Source organism: Gobius niger (assembly GCF_951799975.1).
Source record: "Gobius niger genome assembly, chromosome: 2".
Lineage (NCBI taxonomy): Eukaryota > Metazoa > Chordata > Actinopteri > Gobiiformes > Gobiidae > Gobius > Gobius niger.
The window spans coordinates 36,883,352-36,900,717 of record NC_136853.1 but is presented as its reverse complement, the minus strand read 5'-3'; the positions used below and the strand labels follow the sequence as shown (position 1 = coordinate 36,900,717).

Genomic DNA, 17,366 nt, shown 5'->3' with positions numbered 1-17,366 from the left:
AATTGTTTTTTGGCATTTGTACTCCGAGCCAAGGATTATTTATGGACACACGCGTCAGATGGCATTCGCATTATAACAAACCGGCGGCTGCTTTTATGAGATGTTTTGTTGACAGAGCGAGCCAAACAGAGGTCAACCCAGACGCAAAATCCAAAAGATACTAGACTTAAAGTTTGGTGCTATGTGGGATGACTTTTAAAGTGCACATGACACATTAGACACAATTTTTGCTAAAACATACTGAACACGATTATGAAGAAATTGCTAAAGACTGCACACAGCTTTCTTTAGTTTGGCCATTTTTGTGATGTTTATAGTTTCACTTCCTTATTGGACACTGACAGGACGTGACATAGAAGAAGGTAAATCATTTTCAACTGTTGCCGTGCCAACCATGTTAAGTCAATGGGAAATGAACTGGGCATAACTTCAAATCATAACCAAAAAATAAAAGCACTCAGCTTGTCTCATTGACAAGTCCAGCAGATACTTGCAACATTACAAGAATATTATTAAATACACACATTTTATTTTGGCGTGCTGGATCGAAACAGGAAGTGACTTCTTGGATGGTTTTTATGATTTGAAGTTATACACAGTGTATTTTCCATAGATACAGATGGCATCTCGTCATAGAAGGAGGCGTGGTTTCCCCAAGGGGGAAAATAGAATCTTTAGAGAAACACAACTTTCCACACTTTTTTGCCATTTTCTGGTGGAATATGAACTTATTTATCACACATAAATAAAGTCAAGTGTAAATCGGGCCCATGTGGATATTTCTCACAGCAGAGTGTTCAGTAGAAGTGAAAAAACGGCAGTCATAGCTAGCGCTAGCTAACCGTCAAGCATTAGCCCGATGCTAACATGAAGCATCAGGTTAGCATTCTCAGTTATTTATGTATTTATGGGCTGTTGAACCACTTTGCTCCTCTCCATGTCTTTGTATCTTCATTTAGTAGAAAACTATATTCATAATTCAGCGTTTGTTAAAGTAGTTTTTGAATAATTAGAGAAAGTTTAGATTTTTCTCCAAATTGTTTTCCCCCTTAACTGTTTTCAAACATGATCATATATGGACGATTCCAGAGTTGTTGTCTACCTTCTTCTATGTCACTTCCTGTCAGTAGCTTAAAAATTCTAATAAAAATAACTTCTCGGCCCAACATTTCTTCATTAAAATTGCTGCCTTGGTGAAATAAAAACATAATTATGCAACTGATGAACTTGCATCTGATGTTATCCTTCTAAATAAGACATATTTTCAAAAGCATTAAAACCTGTCATATACACTTTAACCGCTCGTAGTCCCGTATTTCCCTGTCTGAGTGCTTTTGATACGGAAAAACAAGGGGCAAACTCCTCTCCTGTCCATGAAAGCCAAGCGTCTACAACATCTCGCTTTTCTATCGAATAAATCCACTCAATTTTGCCTTGTTCGGACATATCAAGAGAGAAGTAAAGTTTAGCTATCCGCGCTGCCCCTGTGCTGTTATATCAGTGGTTGGGGGGGTACATTTATGGTCAGGAGTACCTAGTTGAAGGAGTAGCTGCAGTTTAGTTTTACATCTGAATTCACAGATGACAAAGTTATTGTTAACCTACCAATTCTAACAACACACTTCCTCTGCCTCTGTGGCCATGATCCACTCCAGTTTGGATCTTGGCTGAGTTCGCGGTGGTCTGTCTCTCTCACTCTCCGTTTGCCTTTTTTCTTTTTCTCTTGTATGATGTTAATGAGCACTTTTGGTTTGTAATTAAAAGATGGCCCAGAGATACAGTGCTCCTAATTAAGCAAGACAAGGACTGCTGGAGAGCACTGATATTCTGCCAAGTACCCGGCCGGTCTGGATACGCTGCTAATACTTCAAACTCTTGTAACGAGAAAAAACGGCTTTGTACTTGTGTGTGTGGCTCGAGCTCTCAAAGTGGCTGTTTTCCCTGAGGCAGTGATCTTTATTAAAATAATAATAATAATTGCTAGAAGTAATTGGATATGTTTGTGACCTGGTTCATTGAATAAAGTGAGTAAATCAATTAAAAAGTGGCACATAAGTGGTGTCGGCTGCTTTCCCAGTGCATTGGTGTGTCTCTGTTTTGGCTATCAAAGAAAGAAGAAAGCGCAATATTATGTGGAAAAATTAGCACATGCCTTTTTGTGACTTCTCTCCGGGCTACATATACAAGATTTATTCAAATAAACAATATGTTGGTTCAGCTGAATGGGATCCTCGACAAATCGTGATATCTATAGAAAGGTCCTCCCCCAGGAATTTTTTAAAGATTCAGATGTAATTTCCTGTATTTTAAGTGATCAAAAACACTTTTGTCTCATCCTTAAGCTGTAAAATATTAAATGAAAATGTCAGTTTTTAATTGTTTTAAAAACGAGGCTGTGGGTGTGAATGGGTAAAGCTGAGTGTTTTGCTTTGGCTCATTCTGAACATCAGACACTTGTTTGGACTCTGCGCTCTGGCCCCGCCCCCTCTGTGTCGCCCTCACTGTCAAACCACTGGTAGCTACAAAGGTGAATGCGCTGGTTTAAGCTCTCATTAAAGAGAAGATCATTTATACGCAGGACATTACAATCTTTGCATGAGACAGAAACAAAGTGAGTAGCAGAGGAGGAGAGCAATGATGAGGCCACAGGCGCTTCTCCTTCTCCTCTCGCTCCTCAGATCAGAATAAGAGGAAAACTCCTGTTGTAAATCGGAGTCACCGTCAGTCTGACGCACTGGCTCCTCTCTCTTTTTGACAGAGAGCAAAGAAATTGCTTCTCGATCAAACTTTGGTGCGGTTCATGCGAAAGGCGCTGCTGTTGTAGTGTAGCTGTTGCAGCCGCGCCCCCGCCTCCGCTGAGTTTTTCGCACTCGGGTCCAAAGCAGCTCATGAGGTTCGGTTTCAGAGTGGACACATTTAGGTTCATAACAAGCTCATCCACATCTGAATTAGAGGCTCTTCCACCTGTATAAGCACGTGTTTACAACATTCATTTGCGCAGGATTCAATGTGAAAAAAAAAAAAAAAGCTAAAATTTTACCGAGGTCCAGACCTCGGTGACCTCAATGGTAGATACGGCCATGCCTCCAGGTACTTACATTTTCAACACAGTACATTGGTAATACCTATACATTTTTTAGAGGCAACAAACCTTTAATTGCCTTAATATTTTTCAAAGTTGTATGTTTTCTTAGGAGGAAAAGAGGAAGATGAAGGAGGAGATTGAGAGACGAAGAGCAGAGGCTGCAGAGAAAAGACACAAAGTGGAGGACACTGTGGAGGTAGAGGACAAACCTTTCAAGTGCGTGAGTCCACGAGGATCCTCTCTCAAGGTCAGTACGAGCCTCATATTTTTGTATGCAATACGCCAGTCTGTCCATAAGGTTTGATGGAGTAGTAAAACGTTTTGGTTTTAGATTGTGAATGTTCATGGCTTTAGGACGTGCTCTCAGTTGTTTGGAAATTCACTACAACTGAACTTGATTTGCCTTAAGGCTATAGCAAATATCTGAAACATGTAAAAGCATTTCTAATACTCTTGTCTAAGCGAAAAGCCTAATACAGTACATCACTTTTGAAAGAGGCCATATAAAACTATGGATTACCTCTAGAAATATCTTCTACATGCCTGTTTTATCGACAAACACAAAACAGTCCAAAACCTACCACATGCATTCAAAACATTTGTACTCAGGGCTTGGCATTGTGAGTAGAGTAAAGGTACAGTATGTCTCACAAAGCCTTAGGCTGCTCTTATTCTTATGCCACTTATCAATACACTTGCTATAACCCTACAGTAGGAGTACATTGTAACAATAGATCACTGAGCAGTGCTTTTATTTTTGGTGATCTTTTATTGGGTTTTCTGTCTTAATCTATAAGCTTAACTTACTATTTGGTTCCTCTTGGCCCAGGGCACTCTTGTAAAAGATATTTTAGATTTTTCCTGGTTAAATAAAGGTTTGAATGAATGGACATAAGGACTACGTTGACTGAAGTTGAAATAAACAGCAAAATGATCACTTTTGAAAACGCGTTTTAGTTTTGGCTCGTGAAATCAGTTAAAACCATTAACCATTATGGCAGTGGACCATAAGGCTGATGTCAAGCCTTGACTGTAATTACAGAGATTGCCTGCTTTTTGATTTCTGTGTAGAGCTGATGCAACTAATTGATGAATCGATAACTAATCGATTGTTGAAATAGTTGAAAACTATTGTAGTAATCGATTCATTGTTTTATGGTAAACAGACTCAAGTAGATCAAAATAACATAAAAATAACTGGTATGTTCAATGAAAAACTACAATGTAGTGTTTTGTACATTGTAAATGTATCTGTCTGTGTCTCATCCAATCAGAAAGCAGAATTAACAATAATAAACATTATTTGTATAGAACTTTTCTGAAAAACAGTTACAAAGTGCGTCACAGAAAAACATCAAAAATACACAATGGATTAGCACTAAGAGCCTGTATGTCCTCAAGCGGCGTCATGTGGTAAAAAGTTAGAAAAAATACAATTCAATTACCAAAATAATCATTAGTTGTTGTTGCCCTACTTCTGTGCCACCACCACTATTTGCGGCTTACTATGTCTTGTGTACTATGTACTGTGTACTATGTACTATGTCCTATGTACTATGTCCTATGTACAAAGGCCTATTACCCCCGCCTTAACGTTTCTTTTGCATTTTGATTTGTTTGTAATTTTCATTCTTAGGGAAACATGTGGTGTTTCTTCACCCCTTTTACTTTTAGAGAAGATGAATGTTTGCCATTAAGAAGAAAACATTTAATCAACACAAATGCAAATCAATATTTCCAAACGTGGCAAAATCTCCCACTTACAAAATGCCAAGAGGAATGTTGAACCAGTGGGGAAAATGTAATTAGCCGCAGTTAGAAATAATATCCTGTGGACTAGACTCATTATGAAATGTGAACTCTGCTGCACTGTGCGGATGCAATGACTTTGATGAATAATATTTTGTGGATTTTTCCCATGATGCTTTGCTCCTCATGGACACAGCTCTACTTTGTCATCATGTTTACAGTATGTATATTGTGCACAGCTTTGCATGTGTGGGATTGTTGTGTCTGCACCACTACATTTTCCTTATCTTTAAATAGCTGCAAGCACATCGGAATTCTTAATTTGGCCGCAAATAGAAATTGGCCAAGCGTTTAATTATGTTTGTTATAATGGCACAGCACATTAGGTTGCACTATGTATTGACTTCACCATGTTGTTTTAGATAAATATCAAGTAATAAAAACTGTCAACACCAACAAACACTTATGTCTCTTATAACACATCGTGAAAGATTATAAGTTAAGAACTCCTTATTACATCTCATTGCTGCATCTTGCAGATTTGCATCTTGTTGCTTGTTCTTTCAAACACCTTCTCGGACAGAATTAAAGCTGTGGTCCATTCAAGCCTATCGTATTTATAATGCATCATTTTGAGTGGTTGCCGGGCGGCGCCTGTTGTGAAAATAGAATAAAAGCCTGACCAGCTCATCACAAACACCCAGAATTTTGTCTAATGTAGGTTTTTTTTTCTCTATTTTTTACTCATTTTAGTCCTGATTTGGTCTTGATGTAGGCCTGGAGGTACTTGGAAGGTCAAATGCTGTATATGAGGAGGTACTTAGTGTGAAAAGTCTGAGAACCACTACTGTATTAGTGCTGTAGGAGTAAAACTTCACCAGTCAGAATCAAGGTATAGATACCGACAACCAAAACAAACAAATGTTGTAATTGATACAACAGTACTGCTTTAAAGCTGCTTTTAAATTTCTGTTCTCCGGGACGCATCCTCATTTTTTGAGTTGGATTCATGGTCAAGAGCACCTTTTAGATTTGTGCATGTTTTGGGTGGTGCAACAGAGGAACAGTGTAATCCCCATGACTTATGTGATCCTATGAAATAGTGTTTAAAGGTTGTGTTTTCTTTTTATATCAGTAATTCTGTTTCTGTTTCTTGGTATTTAGCAGAACACACAGTCCCCGGAGTTAGCCCACGTTATCATCACCAAACCAGAATAACCTCCACATATGACAGATAAAATGCAGGCTTTGAGAGGGCTGAGAGGCTGATGTGAAGGACATGCAGGAAAGCGATTAGTGTTAACAGGATTACTGTAACTGCGTTCGGGTGGCTACAGCTTTAAAATGTGTTTGAGAATGGGGAATTTCCTGTCAGTATTTCGGGAACTCCCACATTCGGTAGCCCACAGCAGGGTCCAATTTTACAGCCAGAGGGAAGGGATGTTTTCTCAGCACTTTCTGTGTTTGACCGTTTCATTTTTTGAAAATGTATAGTTATGTGTTGGCCCATTATGTCATACTGTATCTCATAAACAATCTTTTGGAGATTCCTACAGCTAACAAGCAGAAATAGCATTCAGGCTCTAAGATCAGGCAGGGAAAATGATTGAGCCACAGATTAGATTTATGAAGTTATCATGTTTCTTATTCATATTCTTCTTCCTGTTCTCCTCCTTCTTCTCCAGTTGGTTGGATTCCAGATTCCAATTCTGATAATTACTATTTCATCAAGACAGGGACAGCTCATTGCAATCAAATTGGAACCGTAAAATACGAGCGTACTTCACAGATTCTTGCATCTTTGCACTGGCTTCCTGATAATGCTAGAATTGATTTTAACACATTGCGTGCCATAAACAGAAAATCTTGTTTTTCGCTCCCATGCGTTGAGTGCCAACACTGTGATGAACAGAAGTGAAATAAATGACGATCAAAAACCTGTGAAAGTTACGATCTGGGTTAAGTCTTCAATCCGAGAACCAGGCAGTTTAAATGCACAACCAATAAAAAGCAATCGATAACATGCGGTGTTTCAACACGTGTCACCAGTGCTGTCATTGAAAATTTACTTGAAACGGAAATATTAATTTACTTGAAACGGAAATATTTAGGCGTTTGACTCTTCCCATAACATTAGTGCCAGTCCAGAGAGGATAGAGGAGGAGAGAGGAGAGAGGAGGAGAGGAGTTAATCAGAAAGGAGAGTGTTAGAAAAAAAACCCGTTATCTCCATTTCTAGAAAAAAAATTGGTGATTTTGATCTAAATGAGCCTCTGTTTAGCTTAGATTTCTCATTATCGAGGCACGTAGAATTAAACCGTTTTCAACTACGGAGAGCTTAGAGTCTCTTCTTCCAAACGAGCCATAGCATGTGTCCATAGCTACGTGCCCAGGAAATGCTTTCCTTAACTCTCAATCTCTTGTAAAGCTTTTCCTTTCATCGCTGAGTACCTCCAGAGCGAGGGGATGGGAGGGGCTTTGGGTGCGTTTGCTTGGAGACTCAGGAAGTGAACCACTGGAGGTTTTGTGAATGCAGTTTTAGATCAATTTTGCATTTTCTAACCAACAAAATGCAAGATTTAAATTTAAAATGCTTGTTTAATTAGCATTTAGTTTCTATATGTGTTTTCTTGGCTCTGTATATATGGTCCTTTATTCATCCCTCTCCCATACTTTGAGTATAGTGTTTCATCCCAAGTCTATAAATTGAACTGTGAAATCCAGGCTTGTGTAATGTCGTGATCAGTGGCAGAGAATCCAGTTCATTTTGTAGCTTTATGTTATGATCGTTTGGCGATTGCAGATTTGTGTAAAATTAACTTTAGTCAGAAACAGATTGTTGCGTTGTAGAGTCACAAACAATAAAGCAGGCATAAAAGCTGGAACATTAGGAGGGTGGCTGGGCGTACCATGTGGAGCCGAGGAGACTGCTGTTTTACAGTGATGTATGGATGTGTGCCGTTGTCGCTGTGATATTTATCAAAACTTTGTCCACAGATTGGGGAGAGGGCAGAGTTTCTCAACAAGTCAGCACAAAAAAGGTAAATGATTGAAATGTACATTCTGCTGAATTAATGTATGTACAAGATACTTCTCCTCTCCTGTTTGTGTAAATGTTTAAGATGAATTCCTATCACAAGTGTTTGCTTGATGTCAATTAATCTTCATATTTTAGAATTTAAATTACATAAATAATCTAGATCCGTGTGAGCCGGGCCTGAGGATTACCTGGATATGAGATTGTGTGGGCAGCAGGGCTGGACTGGCAGAAAAAATCGTCCCAGGACCTTTGGGTCAAGACTGGTCCCTCAAAAATTCTGTCATTTTCATTGCAATAGTTGAGGCCATTAGCAATACAATAACCCTTGTAGAAAAACCGTATAATCTACAAAACAGAAGACAATGGCTGCATGTCGTTTCTGCCGAATTTAAGCTAACGCCTCATAGCACTCACAATTTTACTCCTGTCGTTTACAACTTACTGCAATATTTGTCTTAACGGTGTCGCCCCGCTGTACCTCTCCGAGCTCTTACACCCGTACAAGCCTTCGCGGTCTCTCAGGTCGGCTGATCAGCTCCTCCTCAGCGTCCCAAAGACCGAACGAAAGCTCAGAGGGGATCGGGCTTTTGCGGTGGCTGCACCAAAATTATGGAACGAGTTGCCCTATGCACATAAGACAGGCTTCTTCTGTGCCTGTTTTTAAATTTGTTCTTAAAATGCACTTGTTCACTTTGGCTTTTAACACAGCTTGAGTTTTTGACATTTTACCAGATTTTATTCATTTGTATTCGATGCACCTTTTTTATTGTATTTTATGTTATGTTTGACCTTTGTAGCACTTTGGTCAGCTCAGTTGTTTTAAAGTGCATTATAAATAAAGTTGCCATTGCCAGTTGCCATTTGACAAAAAAAAAGCTTAAAATGTGCGTTCCGTTAATAAGGTTCCTCTCGCGACTGCAATACAAATGAACTTCACCAAACCAACCAAATGTTCACAGATTTAGATTTAGGTAATGAAATGGTAAAACTCAACACGGAGTTAGGGAGGTGCAGAGTGAGAATAGAGGCCTCATAAATCCTTTCAATGGAAACCAGAGTCACCTGACAACTCCCAACATGCACTTCTTTGCATACATTTGTCTAAAATGTATAAAAATAGAGGTCTGAGGTTCTGTGGGTTCTGGATGGTGTTCACTAATATTGGCAAATATGATGTGAGGGGCATGAGTAATGTTATATCCGAGACACCCATTGCTCTTAGATTATGTGGGAACCATATAACTCAATAAAGCATGCCAACGGAGGGGGATAAAAGGCACATGATGGGCTTAGTGGAGGAGTTGTGCAAGTGCATTCAAATAAAGGTCTGATTATCAGTAGATTTTGCAGTTTCTACTTTGGGCCTGTTCACACATCTGGTTTGACCGGCCCTAAAGTACGTCGGCCCATAGGGAAAACTCCCGGTGCTCCCGGTGGCCAGTCCAGCCCGGTGTGTGGGAGTACCAGGTGGCTCGGGTGTGTGGTGTGAGGAGCGAGTGGTTGATTGTGGATTATTGTTCATCATAATAGATGTATTTTTCTCTTCACTACACAGTACAGTGAAGGCGTCTCACTCTCCGATGGTGTCCAAGATAGACAACAGGCTGGAGCAGTACACCTCCGCTGCTCAGGTGAGACACAAAACAACAAAAAAGTTAAACCTATCACATTATTACGTTTTTTTTGTATTCTTTGTACATTTAATATTTCATGTTTACTTCGTTGTTCTTGGGTTGCGCACTTTTCCGACTATCTGCACTCCCTTTGTGTGTTCTTCAGAGCTGCAAGTGAATTTCTCTATCATAAGATCAATGAAGTCCTATCTTATTTCTCTCCTTTGAGACCTTGAATGAGCATTTTCGAGCAACTAAAGCCATTTTATCCCAGCTTTTGCGAGAACATGCTTCATCATGGTGTTGGTTTAGGCGAAGCTTTCTTTTGGACATTGAACATGAATTCTTTTTTGTTTTGCTGCGCTTGAACTGACCTTTAGTACACAAAAAAAGTGATAAAGTTTAAGAACCAATGTGCATGAATTTGACATTTTATAGTATCAAAGATGCCCCGAGATTCTGTCACTGTGAAATCAATACATGCTTTGATCGGAAGCACTTTGTTTGTACTTCACTAATGTAAAGTGTATTTGCTTTATGATCAGCGGGAAAACAAGGAGTCTCGATCACCCCGCTCTGGAGCTGTGGACCTGCCCCTCATCACCGACATGAAGAACATCAAGAGCATGTGGGAAAAGGGCAATGTGTTCAGCTCTCCTGGGGCCGCAAGCACATTCAAGGTAACGTAATAGTTTGGTAAAGGTGAAAGAATACTCTACTTTTCCCATACAGTATGCGTTTAAAGCCACCCTGCGGATAATTCCAGGCTACACTGTGAGCTGCTACGTCACAAGAGCAAATAAACAGTAAAACCAGGGCTGTCAAAATGTGTCATCATAATCGGATTTATCGAAAACATCATTAATCGGAAGTAATTCAATTAATCGCATCATATGTTTTGACCAAACACACTTCTGTGTCTGAGCCACACACGAACTGAAAGCACTTAACTACATATTATAAGCAAGGAGTCGGCAATCTTTTCACACAATGAGGTACTTTTATGCAACAAAAGTGACAAAGAGCTACTTATGCCATCAAAAAGGCTCTAATTATCCTATTTCTACATTTCATTTTGTCCTTATACTCTACTTTATGAACCTAAAAGTTTGCAGACTCTGTCCAAAATGTTCAGCATCAAAGAAAATGCCTCTAAAATGTAACTTTTCCCATAATTATGAAACTGTGGATATTTGGTTAATGAAATGTGCAATCAATAATGAACCTTAATGAATGAATGAACCTTGAACTTAATAAACGCAATAAATCGAATTCCACAAGTGCGATTAATCAAGATTTAAGTTCCATTTCCTGCTTGTGCAGCGTCTTTGAGTTTCTTGATAAACAATATACAAGTAGACTACTATGCAGTCATTTTATTTTATTTACCAGCAGTCAAAGCAACATCATGGAAACGAGCTGATTTTGTCCACTCCCAGCAAAGTTATGAGTCAGATCTGAGGGGAGGCAAGCCGCTCACAGTAAAGATGTTTTTAAAGGGATGTTTCAAAACTTCTGTAATAGAATAAATGCTTTATTCTGTTGATTGGACAAAATGTTATGCAGTGTGGCTTTAATGTGCAATCAATTCGATTTCCTGCCCAAAGGACACAACAGCGGTTTGCACTAAACTATGGATCCTGCACAGGGACTGGAGGAACACCTATTCATATCCTGTGTTCCCAACATATACTGTAGTCATTGTATAGCACAGCATGTCCCCCTTATTCCATGCGTGAACTCTATGAGGGAGGAAACCGCCTGACTCTCCGACGCTTCCTTCTTGACCCAGTTGCCGATGACAACGGTGCTAAGTTGCCCTCTGACCTTATCCAAACAGGAAGCAGCTGTGATGAAGACAGGCGTGGCGGGCCGCATCAACGACTGGCTGAACAAAACCCCGGAGAGCGGCAAAACGTCAGGAGGAAGGCCCTCGGTAAGCTGCCAGGATTACATACTGCATACATAGGACGGGACAAAAGTACTCGCAATCTAAATGAAGTAACAGCACAGCTACGCCAAAATTATATTGCTCAAGTAGAGGTAAAAGCGTAACTGTACAGCAATTTCCTCATCAATATAGTGAACTCAGATTTTTGATGGAAAATTTGCTTGGATTTTTAACAATGCATTTTTCATTCTCGTGACCATAGTTAGAGTTGAGCTTATCTGTTATAAAGTCACCATTTAAACCATGCTCCAAGTGTATGCTACCATATAAGGGTATTCCCACAGACTTGGCCAACAATGACAAATCGTGTGGTGATTATTACTGTAATGCTTCAAATAATCATAGTCTTGTTATGTAAATGTCGTAATCGTATAAGAAAGTTACTCTTTATCCGCATGTTTGTGATGTTATCTGTCTGGCGCCATCTTGTGTCCTAATTCCCACGTGACTAATGCTTTTGCATTTTTTCACACGACCGACCAATGCTGCTGTCACAACGTCCTAGAGCAGTGTTGTGCTGTAATTGCGCATTTGGCATCTGTTTGGCAGAAAATGTCACTTTAGCATCTCAACTTATCATAATGTGTGTTTTATGCTTCTCCCATACTCATGAGTTTGAGCGCGTGCCAGTGCATCGTGGCTCATTTCACTCCTACCTACATTTAAACCCAGCCAAATGTTTATGAAATCTTCCCAGGCGGTGCAGTCTCATCTGGTGTGTAATGTATAGCAGGGGCACACTTTCCACTTGGGTCCGTATTTCCTTTCCTCCTTAGGCTTCAAAAGGGGAAATTGCATGCCATAAATTGTAGATATTTTCCAATATAACAATATTTCCTATTCGCTAGATGTTTTGCTTTTTCGAGTATCTCGGAAGTGTATTTCATTTGAAGGGGAACTGATGAGTGCACCTTTTTCCACTTGAGCTGGAAAAGCGTCTCTCTTCTTGCTCTTGTCTACCTCTGACATTGTCCTTCCCAATAGAGACCATTGCAACAGTGCTTTTCTACAAACAAACAAATGCATTCCATTTAATATGACCAAAAATGTTTTATTTGCAGGACCTGAAGCCAGTTGACGTCACAAACAAGAGGAGTCTATGGGAAAACAAAGCCTCTCCAGGAAAGGTACAGTACGTTTTATTTCTAGGTAGAAAATAATAATAATAATAATAATAATAATAATAATAATAACCACCAACTAAATTAATATCTAAAGTATACAAAGACAAATATATATGTCCAAAAAAATTAGTAGCAGTAGTTGGGTTACTTGCGCTTGCTCTTATTCAGTCTTATATCAGTCAATACATGCGTTTCCAGCGACATCGCGCATAGTTCCGGCTGCCATTTTGAATACTGAAGTATAATTATGAAATAGTACAACACGCAACAACTCAGCATGAAAAGGAAAGACAACTGATTGACGGTGGCATTTTTATGTAATCGTAATCATTGCTCAGGAAGATTACAGTAAAAACACAGCCCGAGAGACACACCTTTATGTGATATAACCAGCAAATGTGGCACAGACGTAACAGCGCTGTCCGTCAAGCTACAGCAGGATTTACTAAAGATCTGCTTCACTCCTCAGACCCAATTAACCCATAAAAGAAGGAACAGAAAACCTTTCTTTGGGATTTTTACAGTTTGCCATGTCGACAGTGTCTCAGTCTGAGTCAGTGTTAAAGCTGCTCAAGATGTTACCGGTTAGCAATTGTCAATGGTTTCAACACAATAACACATGTGTGGTTCACATCTATCTATGAACACTGAGAAAATACTACAGTAACAGCTCAGCTCTGACCTGTTGACGATGTTTACAGTGAACCATCGTGATGGACGATGATATTGTCCATCTCTCATTATAAGCACTTTTAAAGACATTTACATAGCCTACTGTATATAGGCTATATGCTGCATATTATTTATGTTAGGAAAATGTGAGATTGCAGGATAAATGGATCTAAACTAAACATGATTTGAACAGAGTCACAGAACACAAATTTTGCAAAAGAAATGTGTTAAAACTCGTGCGTTAAGTCTGAGAGGAGAACGACTTATTCAGAGCGTCAGCTCCTCCTCATTACCAAGGCTCTTATCACACGAATACATATGTAAGTCAGAGCTTATTATTTGCATTTGCTCAGTTTTAACGTAATGTACAGGGTAACGTAACATGGGTGAACAGGACAATATTTAGAAGTTTGCGCCGTAGCCTACGTTTTTGAAGCCGCTCCACACGCCGCCCGGTCCGCGCGCTCGTAACCTCGTAACTCCTGCACCGCGCCTCTTTTTCTCCTCTCTCTCCTCTCTCGGGCCTTTGTGAGAATTATCCAAACCCATCCGAGCTCAGCTAGCTCCAATGTGAGATTCATCGCGTTTTGTTTTCGTACGAAGCAAAGCAAAGCAAGACCACGTGGTGTCAAACTCTGAGCTGCAGAGAGAGAGACTGAGAGAGCCCCGCGTTCAAATAGAGCAGCGCTGCGTCTTTACTTTAATAATTACGGCTAACACATTATGTCTTCTGGCAGGATGCTTAAACTAGCGTGCATATTAGTTATATTCGTGATTTAATTTACAGTGCAATCGCTGCAAAGTTTGTAGGTTTACAAAGCCTGCAGAAGACCAGTGCGTGTTTCTGACAGGAGGGGGCGTGGCATCACGATGGTGGCTCTCCATCTTGATGGATGATGATATCGTCCATCGAACCAACCCTAGTTTCAGGGCTTTCTCTTGGAGAGGTCGGAGCTGAGCTGTTGAAGCTAAATGCTAACAGGTAGCATGCTGACGTTTTGAGCAGCTTAAACACTGACTCACTGGTTTCTTCACATCGTGAACGTGCGACTCGGGTGCCGTGTTTTAACTGTTATCTTCATGAGCAATGATTACGAGTACATAAAAATGCTATCAGTTGTCTTTCATTTTCATTCTGCTATGCTATTACTGTATACATGTTGTAGTACTGCATACTACTTCGGCATTCAAAATGGCCACCATAACAACAAAGGTCACATAACTGAAAGGTATGTATAGTGGTTGTTGTTGTAGTAGTAGTAGTAGTAGGGCTTTAAAGGAATAGGCCACCATTTTTATATACTAAGATATGTTCTTACCTAACCTTAGTCGAGTTAATATATACCCATCTGGTCTTTGTCCGTGCGCTCTGTCACGCAAACGGAGCACATACGCAGCCTCTCCCACATGTCATATAGCTCCAAAAAAGCTCACGATAGAAGCTACCAAGCTCTTCCACGTGTTCCCTATTTAAATAAAGTTACGTGAAGTGTTTTCATGCAAAGTATATTTACACAGAAATGTAACATGTATATATATTATCTGCTTGTTGTAAAAGGCTCTCTACAAGTCACGCAGCTTCTATTGACTGAAGTGAGCGGGGGAAGTCTTTAGGAGTTACTGCGCGGACGTTGTGCTCCTGTATCATTACGCCTCACAATATAGTCCCCCTTTTTATCTGCTTATAAAATCGCCATGTTACATTTCTGTGTAATTATACTTCGCATGAAAACACTTCACGTAACTTTATTTAAATAGGGAACACGTGGAAGAGCTTGGTAGCTTCTATTGAGCTGAGCTTTTTTGGAGCTATATGACATGTGGGAGAGGTTGCGTATGTGCTCCGTTTGCGTGACAGAGCGCACGGACAAAGACCAGACGGGTATATATTAACTCGACTAAGGTTAGGTAAGAACATATCTTAGTATATAAAAATGGTGGCCTATTCCTTTAATAGCAGCTGATAGTAGCAGTAATAGAATAGTAGTTCTAGTAGATTGGTTATAGTATCATTATATCGTCTATCTACATTAACTACAACTACATATCCTTCTGCTGCCACGGTTGCTATCACCAGTAGATACTATATTTCTTCCACCCCCAAACACTAATCTCTCGAATATTTTTCAGCTGTATATTTAGCTCTAATTGCCAGTCTCCATTTGGCAGGGGAATTGCTGTTGTTATCACTAACACACACTGGCCTGAGTTCAGATAATGCTTATAAATGTGCCAGACGGGTTTGTGGTGTTGGATTCTTCACCAGTGGTTTCTCGTCGCTCTCCATTTGCCGTCAATCATAAATGTTAATGTTCCTGATAGAGCCGCAGACGGAATAACAGCCTGTATCATTGTCTTTGTTTGTCTTTTTAAAGAACTCGTAGCTAGTTGACATCAAATCTGGAAAAAGAGAGGTAAAAAAAAAGAAAAAAATACATTGTTTTCACGCTTTATGTGCCTGATACTTTGCTGCAAGGGCTTCAGTCACGATTTTTAAAGTTGCAGTAGCACTTTACTTGACATTACAGTAATAGTATGGAAACGGGACAACCACGGAATTGATTTCATAGTAATATGACCAATTCTTACCCATGTCCAAACCCAAATAAAGTGTATTAAATTGAGCTATCAGGTAACACTGTTGTGTGGAAAAGGGGCTGCTTTGCATTGTCCCTTGTTATTCCTAGTTACGGAGTCGCCTCCATTTTATTACCACATTATTTCTTTGCTGTCAAGTAAAGTCCAGCCGTGCTTTCAAGGTTAAAAATGAAAAATTCCTTGTTTGAAATTTGGGAGTCTGGCTGTATGAATTATAAGAGCTAAGGAACCGGTAATGAATTTTGAAAGTTGAAAGCCCATGCTTTTGCCTTATATGTCTTCCTAGCTTGCTTTGCTGGCAGAGCTGCTCTTGTTGGACATAGATTATATTTTCAATCACAATAAATTACAGCCCTCCATATCTGCGTTAGTGCAATGATCTAATTTCCTGATAATAAATGTCACGGCCGGGATTGCCTTCATTGATTATTCTGGTTGTTCCTGGCCAAAAACAACTGCTTGCAAATGACAGCAACAAGAATATGTAGGAATTAATGCGTGACGAAATTCAATATGTTAGAAAAGGATCTGGCCCTTGGGGGAACACTTAATAATAGCTACACACTAATGGTTAACGTTAACTGCGGGTTAGTACCACTTTAACAGTATTTACCGCCAAGTTTGAGTGAACAAATGTATCTCCATTGTGTCACTGAGTTGTGGAACGATGTATATTTTCCCTCTCTTCTTGGGTTGCAGGTGACATCACAGCATTCTAAAGGCCTATACTATTATATAGAGGAAAAATTATTTTGTCTTTGAGGACATTTTTGGTCTTGTACAGACAGATCATGGACCCAGTGACTGATATTAATGATAGTTTTTCTAAACCATACATTTTCTTTTTAGCTACGACTTGTGAAAGTGTAATGCTGTTAATAGGGAAAAATGGCTCCTGCCCCCCGCTGGGTCCGGTGACATTATCATATTCTAGAACCTGCAACCCAGCAGTTAATGAGTAAAAAAAAAGCCACCTGCAGTGGCGCTTATGGCCTCTAGGGGCAGTTACTTAGTTCTGAATCATTCTCTATTCTGAGTTGGATACGTTTCTTACATTATAGGCAAACCCCAAATTCAAATTTATGATATGACCTAGTCCAGATGAGAACTGTTTTTTCCGACAATTTGCCAAAACATGTAAGCAAACCACTTTTAAGTCATCACCGCTTGTTGAAAAGGCCAGAGCATGACCACAAAGCTTTATGATGCAACACAACGGTAAAATTGACTGTGATAACTGTATTTTCAGACAACAATTGAGTTGTTGCTCCAAGTCTCACCCTCTAAAACTTTATTCATGCTGTGATGTTGTTGTTGATCTTGCAGGAGGCAGGCAGGGGGGAGAACAAGTCAGTCGCCAACGGTAAGTCACCACATTGATTGATTGATTGATTGATTGATTTGATTTATTTGAGTCATTATATTTACATTATTTACATTATTTACATTACTTTACAGAACAGAAAAACTCAAAGGGAGTAGGCCGAAGCAAGAAAGCTTATAGGTGCCTACCCCGAATTCAAGATTAGTTTTAC

At 39.6% G+C, this 17,366-nt stretch overlaps 1 protein-coding gene across 4 annotated transcripts in view; it reads left to right on the top strand.

The window, feature by feature from the left end:
- The window catches only part of cald1a (caldesmon 1a), an 88,043-nt gene that overhangs the window by 64,372 nt on the left and 6,305 nt on the right, over positions 1 to 17,366 (top strand). For 3 of the 4 annotated variants that reach the window (XM_079552459.1, XM_079552457.1, XM_079552458.1), the window contains 7 exons: positions 3,195 to 3,332; positions 7,831 to 7,874; positions 9,429 to 9,504; positions 10,032 to 10,166; positions 11,327 to 11,422; positions 12,499 to 12,564; positions 17,158 to 17,194. In XM_079552459.1, the coding sequence (XP_079408585.1) occupies positions 3,195 to 3,332; positions 7,831 to 7,874; positions 9,429 to 9,504; positions 10,032 to 10,166; positions 11,327 to 11,422; positions 12,499 to 12,564; positions 17,158 to 17,194 (592 nt within the window). Of the gene's footprint in view, positions 1 to 3,194; positions 3,333 to 7,830; positions 7,875 to 9,428; positions 9,505 to 10,031; positions 10,167 to 11,326; positions 11,423 to 12,498; positions 12,565 to 15,608; positions 15,648 to 17,157; positions 17,195 to 17,366 lie in introns of all 4 variants that reach the window. The other variant, XR_013792656.1, reaches the window with a different exon arrangement.